This window comes from Equus caballus, chromosome 18, assembly GCF_041296265.1.
Source record: "Equus caballus isolate H_3958 breed thoroughbred chromosome 18, TB-T2T, whole genome shotgun sequence".
In the NCBI taxonomy this organism is placed as follows: Eukaryota; Metazoa; Chordata; class Mammalia; order Perissodactyla; family Equidae; genus Equus; species Equus caballus.
Genome location: NC_091701.1, coordinates 73,930,343 through 73,946,079, shown reverse-complemented (window position 1 = coordinate 73,946,079; position 15,737 = coordinate 73,930,343). Strand labels below are relative to the sequence as shown.

The 15,737-nt window shown below is 39.2% G+C and overlaps 1 protein-coding gene across 4 annotated transcripts in view; it reads right to left on the bottom strand.

Moving 5' to 3' along the window:
* Positions 1-15,737, bottom strand: part of PLCL1 (phospholipase C like 1 (inactive)) — a 310,272-nt gene that overhangs the window by 102,040 nt on the left and 192,495 nt on the right. Inside the window, exons 1-2 of one of the 4 annotated variants that reach the window (XM_070241468.1) lie at positions 5,756-5,868; positions 4,464-4,525 (exon numbers count right to left, since the gene is read on the bottom strand). The exons of 2 other annotated variants lie outside the window; for them this stretch is intronic. In XM_070241468.1, coding sequence (XP_070097569.1) covers positions 4,464-4,493 — 30 coding nt within the window. In that variant the 5' untranslated portion in view covers positions 4,494-4,525; positions 5,756-5,868. Of the gene's footprint in view, positions 1-4,463; positions 4,526-5,755; positions 5,917-15,737 lie in introns of those variants that run through there. One more of the 4 variants, XM_070241467.1, reaches the window with a different exon arrangement.

The window sequence follows — 15,737 nt, the reverse complement described above, 5'->3', positions numbered from 1 at the left end:
ATTGCTATGTCTTTTTTATTTTTCTTGATGTGAAGGTAGTCGGGAGTCTTTCCTAAAGCAGGTTTTAACAGTAGAGAAGGAGGAGATGTTGAGTGCCTCAGTTTGACTATGGAGCTAAGCAGGAGTTGCCATTAACAAATGGAAAAGGTACAAAACAGGTGTGAGGGCCCCTAAACAAACCTTACCCACTTTGCTCTGGTAGAAAGGCCAGGGTAGAGGACTTGTGATAGAGTGAAGGAAGCAATTCTCCCTCCCCAAATTGCACAGACCACACCAATGGGCGCTAGGAGCCCCAAAAGATATTATACAGCCTTAAAGTATAAACAAGAATTTGAAGTTTTGAGTAGAAAATTTATTATTTCTAATAATATAAGAAAGTAGTGACATCTATAAACCACAGACTCCTCTTTATCATAACCATTGAAAATACAAAACTATGTTAATATTAGGAAAAGCTGGGTAAAGGAACTACTATACTATCTTTACAAGTTTCCCGTTAATTTAAAACTATTGCAAAATAAAAATGTTATTTTTAAATCCACTCTGTATCTAAAATCTCCATGTTTCCTACAGAATGCCGTTCCATTGATATGGAAGACCCCCGTGTTTGTTCCTCTTGTTCATTTTTCAGTCCCCTTGCCAATGGCTTTTTCTTCTCATAGCCTTCTTGTCACCCCTGATCCTTCCATCTGATTTCATTTTGTGTTCAAGTCAGGAAAATATGGCAATTTGAACTTGAAAGAGAACTCACTCATCTTAGTTTCCATTCTCCACATTGTGGTTGTACCATGTTAAAATGTTTGCCTTTCAAATAATTATACTATGGGCCGGCCCTGTGGCTGAGTGGTTAAGTTTGCACACTCTGCTTCAGCAGCCCAGGGTTTCGCCAGTTTGAATCCTGGGCACGGACATGGCACCGCTCATCAAGCCATGCTGAGGCAGAGTCCCACATGCCACAGCTGGAGGGACCCACAACTAAAAATACACAATTGTGTACTGGGGGTCTTTGGGGAGAAAAAGGAAAAATAAAAATAATAATTATACTATATAGCACCTTCAAATATAATATTTGAAGTTATATAACCAATTTCAGAAAATCAAAAATAGCTCACAAAGGTGTTGACTGGGTAACAATCTGCTTAATCTAGGATCCTAGAAGCCTCTAAAGTGAGTTTCCAGATGTTCTTCAGCATATGACAGAAAATAAAGGAAGAAGTAGGAAAGAAGAGGCAAAGGGGAGCAAAACAGTATAAGAAGCCAGGGACTTTTTAGGCAGAAAGCTAGAGAGAGGAATTTTTAATTAGAGACCATTTCATATCTGTCAAACTGGTCAAGTGCTTAACACCCGGCATACATAAGTCTTAGATGCCACCATCTAAGGCAAAGGAATGCTATGACATATTTTAAAACCTTCTTGTGGCACACATCAGACAAAACAATCTTTTAACATTGAGCTTTAAACTAAAAGAGTTCTATTAAGTGTTTTCTTTTCTTTTTATCACTCCCAAGGTTCCCAAAATGATGCCTTTCCTAGATCTTCATTTTATATACTCAAATAGAAGACATCCTTTTTTCTTTTCTTCTTTTCTCTCTCCCTCTGCTCCCCACATCCCACAGCCTCCAAGAGATGCAAGAGGGATAAATGATCTTTAAGCATCTGTATATTAGTCATGTTATTACATACTGAAAAGAGTTACTTTTACTTTTGTGGTAAAGTCTATTTTCCTCAAATCTCTTATTTCTCCCAAATCCCACCTACCATTGTCTACATACAATAATAACCATGAAGAAAAAAGAAGAAAAGGAAACCAGCCTTGGCAGACAGAAGCCCTGAATATTAAGCTGGAGCCATTTCCAAGGCCCAACCAGGCAAGCGTGAACCAGAACTCTTTCCACATCAGACTGAACACGACAGGAGGCCAACTTGCATGTTATAAACCTCACCTCCTCACCCCTCGCCAACCAGCCCTGCCTTTAAGGCCCACACTCATCCAGGTGCTGGGACATTCATCCTTGCCAAAGCTTTTCCCACAGCTTTCACACAAGCTCTTCCAGAATGCAGTGACACTGTGGGTGACAGATGCGCCCATCCAGTCTTCATCTTTACTAGTCTTTACTTACAAAAAGGCAGGCTTCCTTGGCATCCTCTTACTCTCTCCTCTAGAGAATCCTTTAGCCTCCTAATCCATCATACTGGCTCAGGCCCACCCAGTTTCATTGTTCAATGGAAGGCGCCATCTATTAATATTGTTGAACACAGGGACGGTGTGACCACTACACAGTAGTGAACTAGAGGTGCCAAGTTTCCCTCAAAAGGCGTGAAAGATGCTGTGATTTACAGGAGTGCTAATGAGCTGGGGATTTCTGGACCTGTAAGCACCTGCTGCTTCTGCAGCCTCTGCCAACTCCACCGCCATGCCCTGGGATATTGGACAGCACTCCCTCCCTCTTAGGAGAATTTATGGTTAAACTCATTGAAAAGCTTGCACTGCCATGTACCTCCATTAAAAAGGCAACACTCACCAGGAAAGTCAAATTGGGGAAATGAGAGAAAGAGTCCTAACTTTGTTTTGTTTTCCTTCTTTCTGCGACTGCTCTCAAAAGGAGAGAGATTCCCAACCAGCTCTACAGTCAAATAAAATCAGGAGATAATTTTATTATTCATTATTTACACCCTATATGCCCCTATAAAAGGTTTAGAGCAGAGGGCCAGAAAGCTGCAGGTGCTGCCTGTTAAGAGAGAGGATTTAGGGGCTGGCCCGGTGGCGCAGCGGTTAAGTGTGCACGTTCTGATTTGGTGGCCTGGGGTTCGCTGGTTTGGATCCCAGGTGTGGACATGGCACCACTTGGCAAGCCATGCTGTGGTAGGCGTCCCGCATAGAAAGTAGAGGAAGATGGGAATGGATGTTAGCTCAGGGCCAATCTTCCCCAGCAAAAAGAGGAGGACTGGCAGCAGATGTTAGCTCAGGGCTAATCTTCCTTAAAATAAATAAATTAATTAATAAATAAAATTTTTAAAAAAATAAAAATAAGAAAGAGGATTTATGCTGTTGTATTTTAGGCACCTGATGATCCTTCCATCCAGGAATGTGATTTGTCATCAGTTACAATGAGGAGCAGGCAAACCATGCCGTTGATTCCCAAACAAGGCAGACCCGCTCACACCACATGACCTCTCTATGCTTTTCTTCAGGTGGTGCTTCTGAGCATTAAACCCTCAAGCCCATAATATAATGGAATCGCAGAAACCAGCTTAGTTCCTTTATGTTCCACAACCCACCCATCTAACCGCTTATCTCCCCACCCTTCTTGCTGCTCAACTAATTATACAAACCATTTGCTGCACCCAAGCTCTTCTTCCACACAAACCATGTTCATTCAAATCTCACAGTCACCATCTTCTCTATCAAACCAAATTCATACTTCTCTCAAAAAACTGAGATCAAATCCAATTTCTCCACTAAGTTTTTCCTAGCTAGTCGAGACCACCACATTGACTCTCCTTTCTTTCGATCCCTGTGGCATTTTGTAGTTGGTATAGTGTGACAAAATAGTTCTACTATAGAAGGTTCTTAATCTGCCAACATTCACATAGAAGAGTTAGATAAGGCAAGTGGGTACCCCACTCTGATATTAACCTCCCTGCCCTAGGATAGCCCTTTCAATATAGAAGAGAAACACTCCCCTGTTTAAAGCTGGGAGCTGCTTTGTTATAACGCATGAAAGTCAAAATCAAACTAAATGTAAATGAAACAAATTACACATACATCATCTCGTGTTGCTCATGCTTGCATGTAAGTTCACACCAATTTATAATTGCCCCTTCCAAGTTCACCCTTTTCCCCACGTATGTTCAATTGTGTGCCAGGTTATTTCTCTCAGCTCCATTCAGTCCTTGAAGATAGAGATCCACTATGTTTGGATCCCATGCCTCTCCACCTAAGTCTCTATTAAAACTACATTTTTCAGAAAGAGTTGAGGAGGCATCCCTATACACTGATCACAGAACTATCCTGAAGTAACTACCTCTTTCCTAGTGCTTACTCAAGAAAGCCTAGTACATCATCCTTTCTGACCCCACTATTTCTAGAAAAGGTCCAGACTCCTTTAGAACCCTGCCTAAATGACATTCGACTATATAACTATGTGGCAAAAAGTTGATGCTCCCATTTGCAAGTCATAAAGTCAAAAATATCCTAATATATTAGTGTGCTCACATTGTAATTTTGAGAACTCTGACTCTAACCAGATTAAAATGACTTTCAATTCACATACGTTTATGATATAAAATGTAGGACAGTTGTAGTGGGCTTTTTTTTTTTTTTTTTTGCTACTATCACACAATTTAGCCCTTGATCATAAAGTGTTATATTTTCCTCTGGTTATTTCATTTATGTATGTCTTGTCTGAAAAGTTCTCCAAGGCAGGGAACAGGTTTTTCACTTCTTTCCTCTCTCTCTTACCGTCTTGGTAACTTGATTCCATATTGACATGCAAACCACAGCACAGTCAGGTTTAAAGAATACTAGAACAAAAAAGTTTAAAACTTTTACTTAAACTAGGAGTTGACTAATTTTTTCAGTAAAAAGCTAGATGGTCAATATTTTAAGCTTTGCAGTCAACATAGCTTCTGTGGAAATACTTAACTCTGCCATTGTAGTGTGAAAGCAGCCACAAACAATACATAAATGAGTGTGGCTGTGTTCTAATCAAACCCTATTTACAAAAACAGCAGCTGGACCAGGCCTATAGGCCAGTTTGCCAACATTACTCAAACTACGAAAACATCAGAGGAGACAATGATATACTGCCGCTCCGCCACTTCCCACTGTAATTCAAACTCAGCTCAGCAAGAAGTTTGTCACTGCTCATTAAAGTGAAATTGAGTGATAACATATATAAATCTCAATGAAGATCTCTGTCACATTAAGTGGTACATTTGCATCCTGGGAGGGCTCACTTCCAAGATTTTTGTGGCCTCTTACATCCCACCTCATCCCTGAGTATTTTATTCCAGAAATAATCACAGCTAAACTCAAATAGGCAATTATATACCATTATTGACAATTTTCAGTTATTTTTATGTTTCACGTGAGCCCAAAGAAATCAGTTCCTAAGTAAATGTCTATTTATTAAAGATAAACATTTGAGTTTTTGGCTGATCCATTGATTTCTGGCAATTAAAATTCATTACGTGCTCTAGAATGCATATCCTTGAATGTCGTCTCCCTTCTGTCCCACTCCTGGTTACTTCTCAAGTGCTTATATTAAATATAAATTAATGCAAAATAATTACTCCTTTTCTTTGTCAATTTCAAAATGGAAATTCTAAAAGGCAAGATGAACTGACACATTAAATATTTCCATAGTTAAAGTAACAGTGAAAATATCTTATCTAATAAAAATTGGACAACATATCCAAATTACAAACAGTTTAACTTTCCATCTAAGATAACGCCACGTGGTTCATATTCTGTACATTCCTATGATTCATAACCCTCATAAAGCTACAATATTAAATAAAACTGAATAAACTCTGAAAGACTAAAGCAAATCTGACTTGCATAGTCAGTTGATTCACCCGCATGGACAGTTGATTTCCATTAGAAAATATAATGCAAAAAACCATACACAAATGTCAAAAGGAAAATAAACTGACAACATAAAAGAACTTTTCAACCCAAAATTACTTCCCATATTTTGAGCTGTAAATAGTTACTATCAAGGTATAAAACTAAGATTTTTTTATACTCACAGTTAACCTTGAAAAGAATATAGTATAAATCATAACAGTTAAATCATTATCTTCTAAAGATTGGGGGCAATGGAGACTTGACTCATTGCAACCACATTTTTCTGAGTAGAAAGTTAGTGGAGGTCACAGATTAGTCAGTTTTTCTATCTCCCACAGAAATTAAGCTTTCTGCTGACTCTTTCGTTACATGCTACCTCCTTTTTCTTGCTGACTTTAGAGATTTTTCAGAAAACAAAACTAAAATCAGAAGTGAACTGACCTACTGAAGTAGAATGCAAAGTTACATTTAATATGATTCCAGTTTCAGAAAAAATGTGCCCCTCCCCCCACCAAAAATTAAGCTAATAGTGGTTATCTCTAGGAAGTTGGAGCAATTGTTACTTCCTTTCCCCTTTTTTCTATTTTTCAAATTTTCTACCATGATATTGCCTCACTTTTAAAAATCAGAAGAAAATAAGAATGTGAATACGTACAAAGTCCTCACAATTTGCATCTATCATTTTTATCCCTCATGATTTATGCGTAGTTTTTACATAACAAAACGGGTGCTACGAAACCAGTCCCAATACACAGAAGTTATCTCTTTATAAGTTAATATAAACTTGAGTTTCACAGGATTCCTCTTGAGTTGAGAGCAAGTTCTTTATATAGTTCAATTACAGTGTGGAAGTAACACCAGTTAGGAAACCACGCAACATACCATCTGGCATCTCATTAAAGTAGCATGCTTTTTTAAGGACATTTTAAAAATTGTGCTTCATAGAGATTACTAGGAGAAGCCACTGTGAATGGATGGCAGTTTTCAGCAATGCTGTCAGAAACCCAAGGCTGAATCCAGCAAGAGTGTGGTTGACTGTGTGAAGGGCAAAATATTGCCAGAATTGGAACATCAGTAGCTTTTTATTTCGTATTTGGGAAGTCTCACCAAAATGGATAAACCTCATTAGATTTGTGCCTAACTTATACTCAGCCTAAACTGTAATAATATACTAGTATATTTTAAATAAATGCCATGTAGTTTTGCGCAAGTGTTTTTCTACAAAAAAAGAATATTAGAAAAAGAACGAAATCTCTGCTTGTAACAAGCCACTGTGTCTGAGTACTAACAGGCAGTGCCTGGGCCTCACCCTCTCAAGGTCCTGCTCCACGTCTGAGATTGGCATTTACTCTTCTCAGGTCACCACCACTTTCTCTGTCACTTCCCCCCACCACACCCTCCAAATCTGTCTTCTGTCCCCTGGACAATCTTCCCTCTTCCTGGCACACGAGACTCCTCATCCTCCTCCCTCCCCAAGAACATTGTTCTAGCCTCCTTCCCCTCTGCTACCCCCCCATGAAACCTCCAGGTGACACTGCGTCTCCTCCATGGCTCCTGGTTCTCTGCTACTGTCCTGCCTGAGGAAGAGACAAAATCACGCAGCCTTGCCCTTGACAGACTGTTGCCATCTCACCTAGTTTAGGCCTGTTGATCTTTGCACAGCTCCCTTGTCATCATCTTTGCCTCCAACTTCAGAGGAACATCTGAGCCTCTCTAAAACTAAAGTCTTTCTCCAACACCACCTAGATTTACTTTTTATGTGTGTTTGGACCTTTCCACTAACTTCTTCCCTCTTGGTTTTCAATCTTTTGAAAGCCATCTTTTGCTAAGTCTACCACCCCTGCAAGAATCAGCCCTTCATCTCAATTCCCAACTCCTTCAATGAATGATCTTTCTCTACCACCTTCAGCTTGTACTCCCTTCTCTCCCCACTTACTACCCCATGCCTCCTGTAGGCAGCTGATATATGGCTCTTAAGTCTGTAGAAACTCCTCCTTGGAAATCACTGGTGCCCTACATTTACCAGATTCACTTGTTCTCTCCTTGGTATCATCTTCCTTGACCTCTCTAGAGAACTGGATACTGATGATTATCTCATTCATCCCTGCAACATGTATTTATTGATGTCCCACTATGTGACCTTTGCTTTGACGGCATTGGACACTATTTAATCTTCTAATCCTCTATTATCTCCTTTCTCTGTCTCCATGTTTACACAACTGACCTCTTTTCTTCCTCTCAACTCATAACTGGAGGCATCGTGCAATGCTTTTCTCTCTTTCCATGTCCAAGGTCTCTATAGACTCACCTGAATTCAAATGCTGTATTTCCAAGTACTTATAGAACCTTTCTACTTGGATGTCCCATCATCATCTCAAACTCAAAATTGATCTTTATCCTCAGTTGCCTCTCCCCAAAGCTGTATGGCTATCCCACTTAACTTCCTGTTTAGAAACTTTGAAGTTATCTGGCTTCTTCTCTCCTTCATTGACTCTGTACTGAATCCTTTTACTTCTTCTCTGAGATGTCTGCCTCCCTCCCTAACCCCCTTCCCAGAAGTCTTGTCTAGAACCTCTTCACCTCAGGCCTATGTTGCTACAACAACCACCTCAATTTTTATCCCTTTCCAATTCACCTTGCACACTATTACAGATTAGTCCTCTTAAAATAATGTTAAAGCACTGCAAGTAACTTAAAACCGTGACTTAGAGGGTTTCACATAAACAAGGTTGGTTTTTCTCACATAAAGGGAAGTCCGGAAGTAGACAGTTGTTGGTATAGGTAGAGGAGTTCAGCAGTGTCAGAGACAACACCTCTTAGTCTCTTCCTTGTTGCAGCAAAGTTGCTATATGGCTTGAGACTTTGCATCTTCTGTCAAGGGAGGGAAGAGGGGAAAGTGAGTTCCACCTTTTTATCAAGAGAACAAAAACATCCAGACATGGCATCGGCATTCTCCAGCTTGGCCAGGATGAGGTCACAGAGCTGTCCTGTCTGGAAAGGAGGCTGGCTGGATTAGAGCTCTCATGACCCATCACTTGGGGGTGGGCACAAAATTGAGGTTCACTCATCCAGGAAGAAGGGGGATGCGCAACTTTAGTTTTGTTCCTCCTGCATACTAAGCTGTCCTCTGGTCAGCTTAGCCTCATCTCTCACAGTCCCAAACATACACCATGCTCACCTCCACCTTTCTGCCTTCACTCTCTTTGCCCGGAACACCTTTTCTCCACTTCTCTCTGCTTGCCAAATCCTATTCCTCCTTCTTGGCTCTGTTCATATCCCATCTACTCCATCACATACTCCAGTCCACATTGACTTCTTCCTTGAACAAACACTTCATTCATTCATTCATCCATATTTAGTATTTACATACATGTGGTTCCTATAGTGAGTACTATACAGTTGAACATTTAATTTTTTTTCTGTTTCCTGTAACTTAGTTTCATTTCTCTGCAAATACCAGAACCTATCTACGGACAAGAACTGTGCCTCAGATTTCTTTTGCACGCCCCAGTGCCTCGCACAGCATTGAAAACATGATATGTGCTTAGTAAATTACTGACTGACTGAAAAATTCTCTAATTGCCCAGAAAGAACAATACATGAATTACTAAATGTAAAAAAACACTGTGGTTGGGTCTTTGAAAACAGTACATTATCTACTTATTTCAGTCAAAATATACTCCACCGGACAAGAAAATAATAATGATTATATTTTCACTCTAGTGACGAAGGTAGAAAAATATAATCTGTTTCCTTTGAGGAAACTCTAAAGACTAGCAGAGCTAAGTAAAATTCCAAATCATCAGGTAGAGAAGCAGTTGGCAGACATTTCAAATCTGCAGGCTAGTCTTCTGAGCCATTCCCTGTGATGTAATGTGAAGCAGAGAGCAGTCAAGGGACTTATTTTAGAGAGATGCTGATCTATGCGGGGATTAAGAGATCTCCGCCTAACACTGCTGTCAGCCACAGAGCAGCCTTAGAAGTGCACGAAGATTTCAGACTGGTGCAACTTATGCAAGAGACACAATTCCCCCAAGCCCCAGCGACCAGATTTTTAAACAGTCCTTATCATTTGTTTGTTGCCCTTTCCTTGTCCTATTTCCTGAGCAGATCATCTAAAATGTGTGGGAATATGTTTTCTCCAACGAGAAAACCTGCAGCTTCACGACGCATCATGGAGCTCACAGAATAGAAAGGTGTGCAGCATTTGCTTCATTCCTCTTGGGCCTGAATGAGGAGAGCCTTTCAGAAGTTGGCAGAAGGAAGCAGTTCACAGGAAGGCTCTTAAACCTCAGGTCCTCCCCAGAAGCTGAAATTCTACGGAGGGGCAGTCTGCATGCAGCCACCATTGCTAGCTGCCAGGTTTCTCTCTGCAGCTCCTCCCCTGTCTCCACCAGGACAAGGAAGATTCAACGACAGTCCTTGAGGCAAAGCTGAAAAGGACTTCCTTTCTCCCCCTGCACTGCTCTCAACACCACGTGATAGTATTACAGTGGTTGCTTTTTCAAAAAGAGCAAATATTACCTCCTGTGAAATAATGGCTGAGAGGGACCTCTATGCTGATTGCCATAGACCAAAAGCCAATTTTTCAAGCAAGCCAATGCTCACCTGCCAAAAATTCTGTCCCACTTTGCCTATATTTTCCCCTTCACTCCTCAACCAGCACTCTATGCTGGGAACACCAGCATGTTTCATGACTTCTGTTACAAAGTAAGATTTAAAAAAGGAAGTACACCTGAAAGAAATATTACTGCAAATATTACTCTTGGAATTTGGAACTGAGTATTATTTAGGACACAATTGATTGCCCTACTTAGGCCACAATGTCCGTATTGGTGCATTCTCTCTCTCTAACCCCAATCTCAATCTCACTCCCATGTTTTTTATGTAGATCAAGAGATATGTTTGCCCATTCTAGAAAATAACTTAGGTTCTCCATTTCAATGATATTTTCATGTAGCACTATACATTTTCTAGAAAGTAGCAACTGAAAAAGGAATATTGAGCAAACTTCTAGAAAATTCTCTCATTTATCTTAAAATCTCTAGGCTTAGCAGTTATCTGACCCACAGATCAGTGAATGAGTGACTGAGTTATGTGTTTGCACATTTAAAACGTCTAATCTTCCTACCATAATAAAAGCTCCCCAAATTTCTGAAAGTGCTATATTGTGATCCTATAAATTGCCCTAAGGAACAAAAAATAATCAGGTAACCATAACAAAATGATCAGAAACATGAAAACCCCTCAAGAAGATGGTTCAAGAGTTTAATTACAATAGCACAAAAAGTCATCCCTATTTCACTGGACTTAGAAAATAAAGAAAACAGGGGCCAGCCCTGTGGCTGAGTGGTTAAGTTCGCGAGCTCTGCTGCGGCGGCCCAGGGTTTCGCTGGTTCGAATCCTGGGCGCAGACATGGCACTGCTCGCCAGGCCATGCTGAGGTGGCATCCCATATACCACAACTAGAAGGACCCACAACTAAGAATATACAACTGTGTACCGGGGGGCTTTGGGGAGAAAAAGGGAAAAAAAATTTTTTTAAATCTTAAAAAAAAAAAGAAAAGAAAGAAAACAATACATGTAGGTATACCAAGAAACAGGAAAAGATTCCATTACTACGGTAACAAACAAATCCTGAGAAATAATTATATATCAGTTCCACAAGGAGTTTTGTAGAAAATCAGGTCAACAACTATAGGAATAAAATTTCAACATTACATCAAGAAGGCTCCTAAAAAGTCTATAGGTACTGATAGCGAGTAACCTACGCTATTTGGCATAAAGTATGGGCAGATGGATCGCTAGGGTTTAGAACAATTTTTCCATGTTGAATCTAAAACAACTACATGCAGATCCCAAAACATTCCTGCCAACTACTAGTCTTCTTGAGAGTGAAGAGCTATCTCCCTACACCGCTCGCTATTCAATTCCACCCCGCTTAGTCCCACTACATCCTGACATGGTTACCCTAAAAAGAAAACGTACAAAGACTCTGTCAAAATAAAGCACACAGGGTTGTTTCTTTTAATCTTTCATTCAATTACCATCCTAAAATAAAGGTTTTTAATGTTTCAAAAAAGCAATATCACATTGGGTGGAAATATCCTTTTCATATTCAAATACCAGTTTAATATGTAGTTTGACAAATTACTCTTACGGCTCTGTTTCTGGTATTTGTGAAAAAAAATAAGATAAAAAATTGAGTGAATTCCAAATTTGCCTAAGAGTGTCCTTTTTTTCTTTCATCAAAGGATCAGGCAATATTGTCTCTTTTTGTCCCATTTTATACATAATAAAAGCATTTCCTTGATTCAAGGTGTTTATAAACTACAGATATCTCTTTACAAACACAGTCCTAACGAAACCTGAAAAATGACTGCTGTATTATGCATTTCAAAAGAAAAAATTGGTCCACAATAGAGTAATTGTTTTGTTTACATAGCATGTATGAGTACAGATCCTAAAAATTCTTAAATAGCTACATAACCTTGACGTTAAATTGTAGGTTGCCGTGGGATCAAGTCTAAGAGAACCCAGATAGAAATCAAATGTTATTTACTGCACATTCTTTCAAGAACTTTTACTATAAAATAAGACTGGAAAAATACACTAGTAATAAATAAAATTTGTTCCCAGCCACAAAACCAAAGACAGAGAATGGGAATCAAAAGGATGCACATGTGTATACGTATGGACCACTCCCAGAGAGAAATTAAAATTTCAATCCTCCTTTCTTAACAGCATTATGGACACTAAGCAGTCACATGGACTTACAAGAAAACCAAAAGAACAAAGGCAACAGCTCAAGGGTGGCAAAGGTTCTAAAGACAGCTGAGCCCGGCTCTAGTGAAGTGGACAAAATCCACGCTGAATATTTTAAAACATACCACAGAGAATATATACATTTCCCTTTGTGAAGGCACCTCTTCACTTCTGTCTCTAGAACACAAGCCCTTTTATCTGACACTCACAGGGCCTATAATTTGTCACTTACTCAAAAAATTCAGTGAAAGTGGGAAATAATAAAAATTGGTATATATGTACCTTATTTAAATGTAAGGCTTTGAGTATGGCGCCACTAAATTCAAGTTCTCTACTTAATCTTTCTTGAATAATGATACATTTCAGTTTCTTTAAAATGAATCAGGGGGCTGGCCCCATGGCCGAGCGGTTAAGTTCGCACACTCCACTGCGGCGGCCCAGGATTTCGCTGGTTTGGATCCTGGGCGCAGACATGGCACCACTCATCAGGCCATGCTGAGGAGGCATCCCACATGCAACTAGAAGGACCCACAACTAAAATATACAACTGTGTACTGAGGAGATTTGGGGAGAGAAAGCAGAAAAAAAATTTTTTTAATTAAAATGAATCAGTAACTTAGACATTTGCAAAGCAATCTACATAAAAAATCCTTTTGTATTACTTTTTTCCATAATCTTTGATAGTTGCCCAGCTCTCACCTAATTTAACAAAACTTGCACAATTATCCTTTACTGTGTCTTTCCAAAGCATTCAATTTATTTTACAAAGAAACAATAACTCTTTATGTTTACACTCACAAGTCACAGGATTATGTAATATTTAATTAAGTTATGTAATTGTAATTACAAGTACAAATGGAATAAACAGGTTTTGAGAAAATTCAATTGACTCTTTGTAACCATACAACTCAAGTGATGGGAGGGCATATTAGCGAGGAGCCTATTGATCGCAAGTTTCAGGAGAGGAATGTTGAGTGTCAGATAAGTGGATGTTGGTCAAGAAAACTTCTATAATCTTTAAAGCAGTGTTTTCTAAAGTACGTCCCAGGGAAAATTAATTTCAAGAGTGAGATGAACAAAAGGACTCTGTGGTCAACTAAGTTGGGGAAATACGAAACGAAACAAAGCTAAGTAGGTCCCTATACTGTAGGACATTAACTTCTAAACAGCTAACGCGCATTTTTAATTTCTAAGGTGGTGTCATAGAATGTAGTGTTTTCCCAATATATTTGATCAAGGACTTTGTTTCCACAAAGCACCTCTTGGGACTGGGGTTCCTGGGTACATCCTGGTGCTTAGACCATCTCCTCCTCCCCCAATTCCAACTTTTTTTTCTCTTTTTAAAACCTCAGCATGGATAGTGTGATAGTGGGTACATGCTAGTTTAGTTCAAGTTTTAACTCTAGGGGCAGTAAGTTGCCCTAAACAAGACTCCATGTTCAGCCCGTATTTTATTGGCAAGGTAACACTCCAGAAGCAACCACTGTAAACACTTCTATTATCCATTTTTTTATTACAGTATAAGAACTTCTATTGTCCATATTAACACCTAAGACTTTGATCACCAGTATAACGAATGTTAGCAACGTATTTTAATTGGTGAAACTAGTGGCTTATTAATTAATATGAAGAATCTAGAAGTAGACTCTCATAAGTAAAATTAAAGACAGTAAAGAATAATGTGGAGTAGCAAAACTATTTAGGAGACACTCTCCACTCTAGTTTGAACAGAATATAAGGATGCACAGAAGCTCTCCCCATGGAGATGCCCTGAAGTTTGATCTCTAAATGATCCAGTATCCACCTGTTGGTTTACAAAGCGTTAGGGTTGCCTGCTGGTCGTGAATTCAGCCTGTAAACGTTACTCTGTTTGCCTTGAAAGAACCTTTATGTAAGGTAGTGGAACGAGACTGTATAACATGCAGTTATACAGTTAAACTGTTTTTTGCTTGCTTGCTAATGTGTTTACTTACTGTTTCTGTGTGTAGCAGCATTTAGTACGAGACCTGCTTTTATCATAACATAGAAGCAAAGTTTGAGGTAGTAGATGATACTCACCTCAAATCTCTTCTGAATTAGAAACAAGGGGGAAAAAAGAAAAACAAACAAGACAAAAGAAAAAAACCCTCAGGGCTGTGCATGGCCATCAGCTTAGGTCAGTTCTTAACACCTTTCTCCAAGGCAGAAGAAATTATCTACCCATCTATCCTATGATGTAGCAGAGACCCAAAAGTCTTAGTTGTCCCCGACAGATTCCCTTCTATCTGCTTCCCAGACAGACAGCCCCCTCTTCCCTACCTGGATTTCACTAATAGAGTGTTTGAAAATGCACTCATGTTAGCTGACAGGAAAAGATGCTTCCAGGGACTTTCTCTAGCTCTCATCTTGATACAGACTGATATAAAATAACCTAAATGTTCCCGTGGAAAGTCTGAAGAATCTGAACAGATGGGATAAGACATTAATCCAATAGTGAGAAAGCAGGGTATTTGCTGGCCTTAGATACTCGGGCACATGGCAGGATGCACAGAGGGAAGGCCAGCTTAAAAGCAAATTTGATATAATTGCGTGCTAAAAGCTGTGGATTGAATGACTGGTCAGGGAGGAGTCAGGAAGAGCAAATCTAACATTATTAAAAGTGGGAAGAATCCATTGATGATTCTTGCCTCAAACAACAATTACTATGGTAGCTGACAAACGGTGATTTTCATTCAACCATCCCTGCTACATTGGAATTCTATTGTAAGGAATAACTTTCCTTTTTTATTTATTTATGGATTTATTTATGGACTCGTAGATTCTTATTTTATTCCATCTGTTACTACCAATTATTTTTTAGGTTCTGTGGGAATTAGCCCTTCAAGCTGACTCCTGTGTCCTTCTGACACGTCTGCGTCATTCTTTGCTCACTTCCTTACTTTCTGATAAAACAAGCTGTTCTAGCTTCTCTTGTTCTTTTCCTGCCACAGCAAGGAAGATCTGGTTGATTTTTACTGGAGAATGGTATTTAGAAAACAAGATATGACACTAGTTGTGCTCATTGTGACTGAGTTATCATTGCTTCTTTATCCTCTCAGAAGATAGAACTAGGAGGATGGACAGATAGACAGAAGGACATACATCTATATCTATATAGATATAAAAAACCATGAGCCCCTACTGATATATCCAATCCCAATCCAATACCACATGGGTTCATTCTAGCCTTCTGCCCTTCCATATTTATAATTCTCTTCTCTAACAATGAAGACCCTCATTATCCATAATAGATGTATTTATTTTCATAATCTCAAAGTGTCTCCGCACAAGATAGTTATTAATTATAAGAGAAAAAGAATAACTTTACAGTGTAGAAATATGATAGATACCACATTAACTAAGTGACCACAAATAATGGCA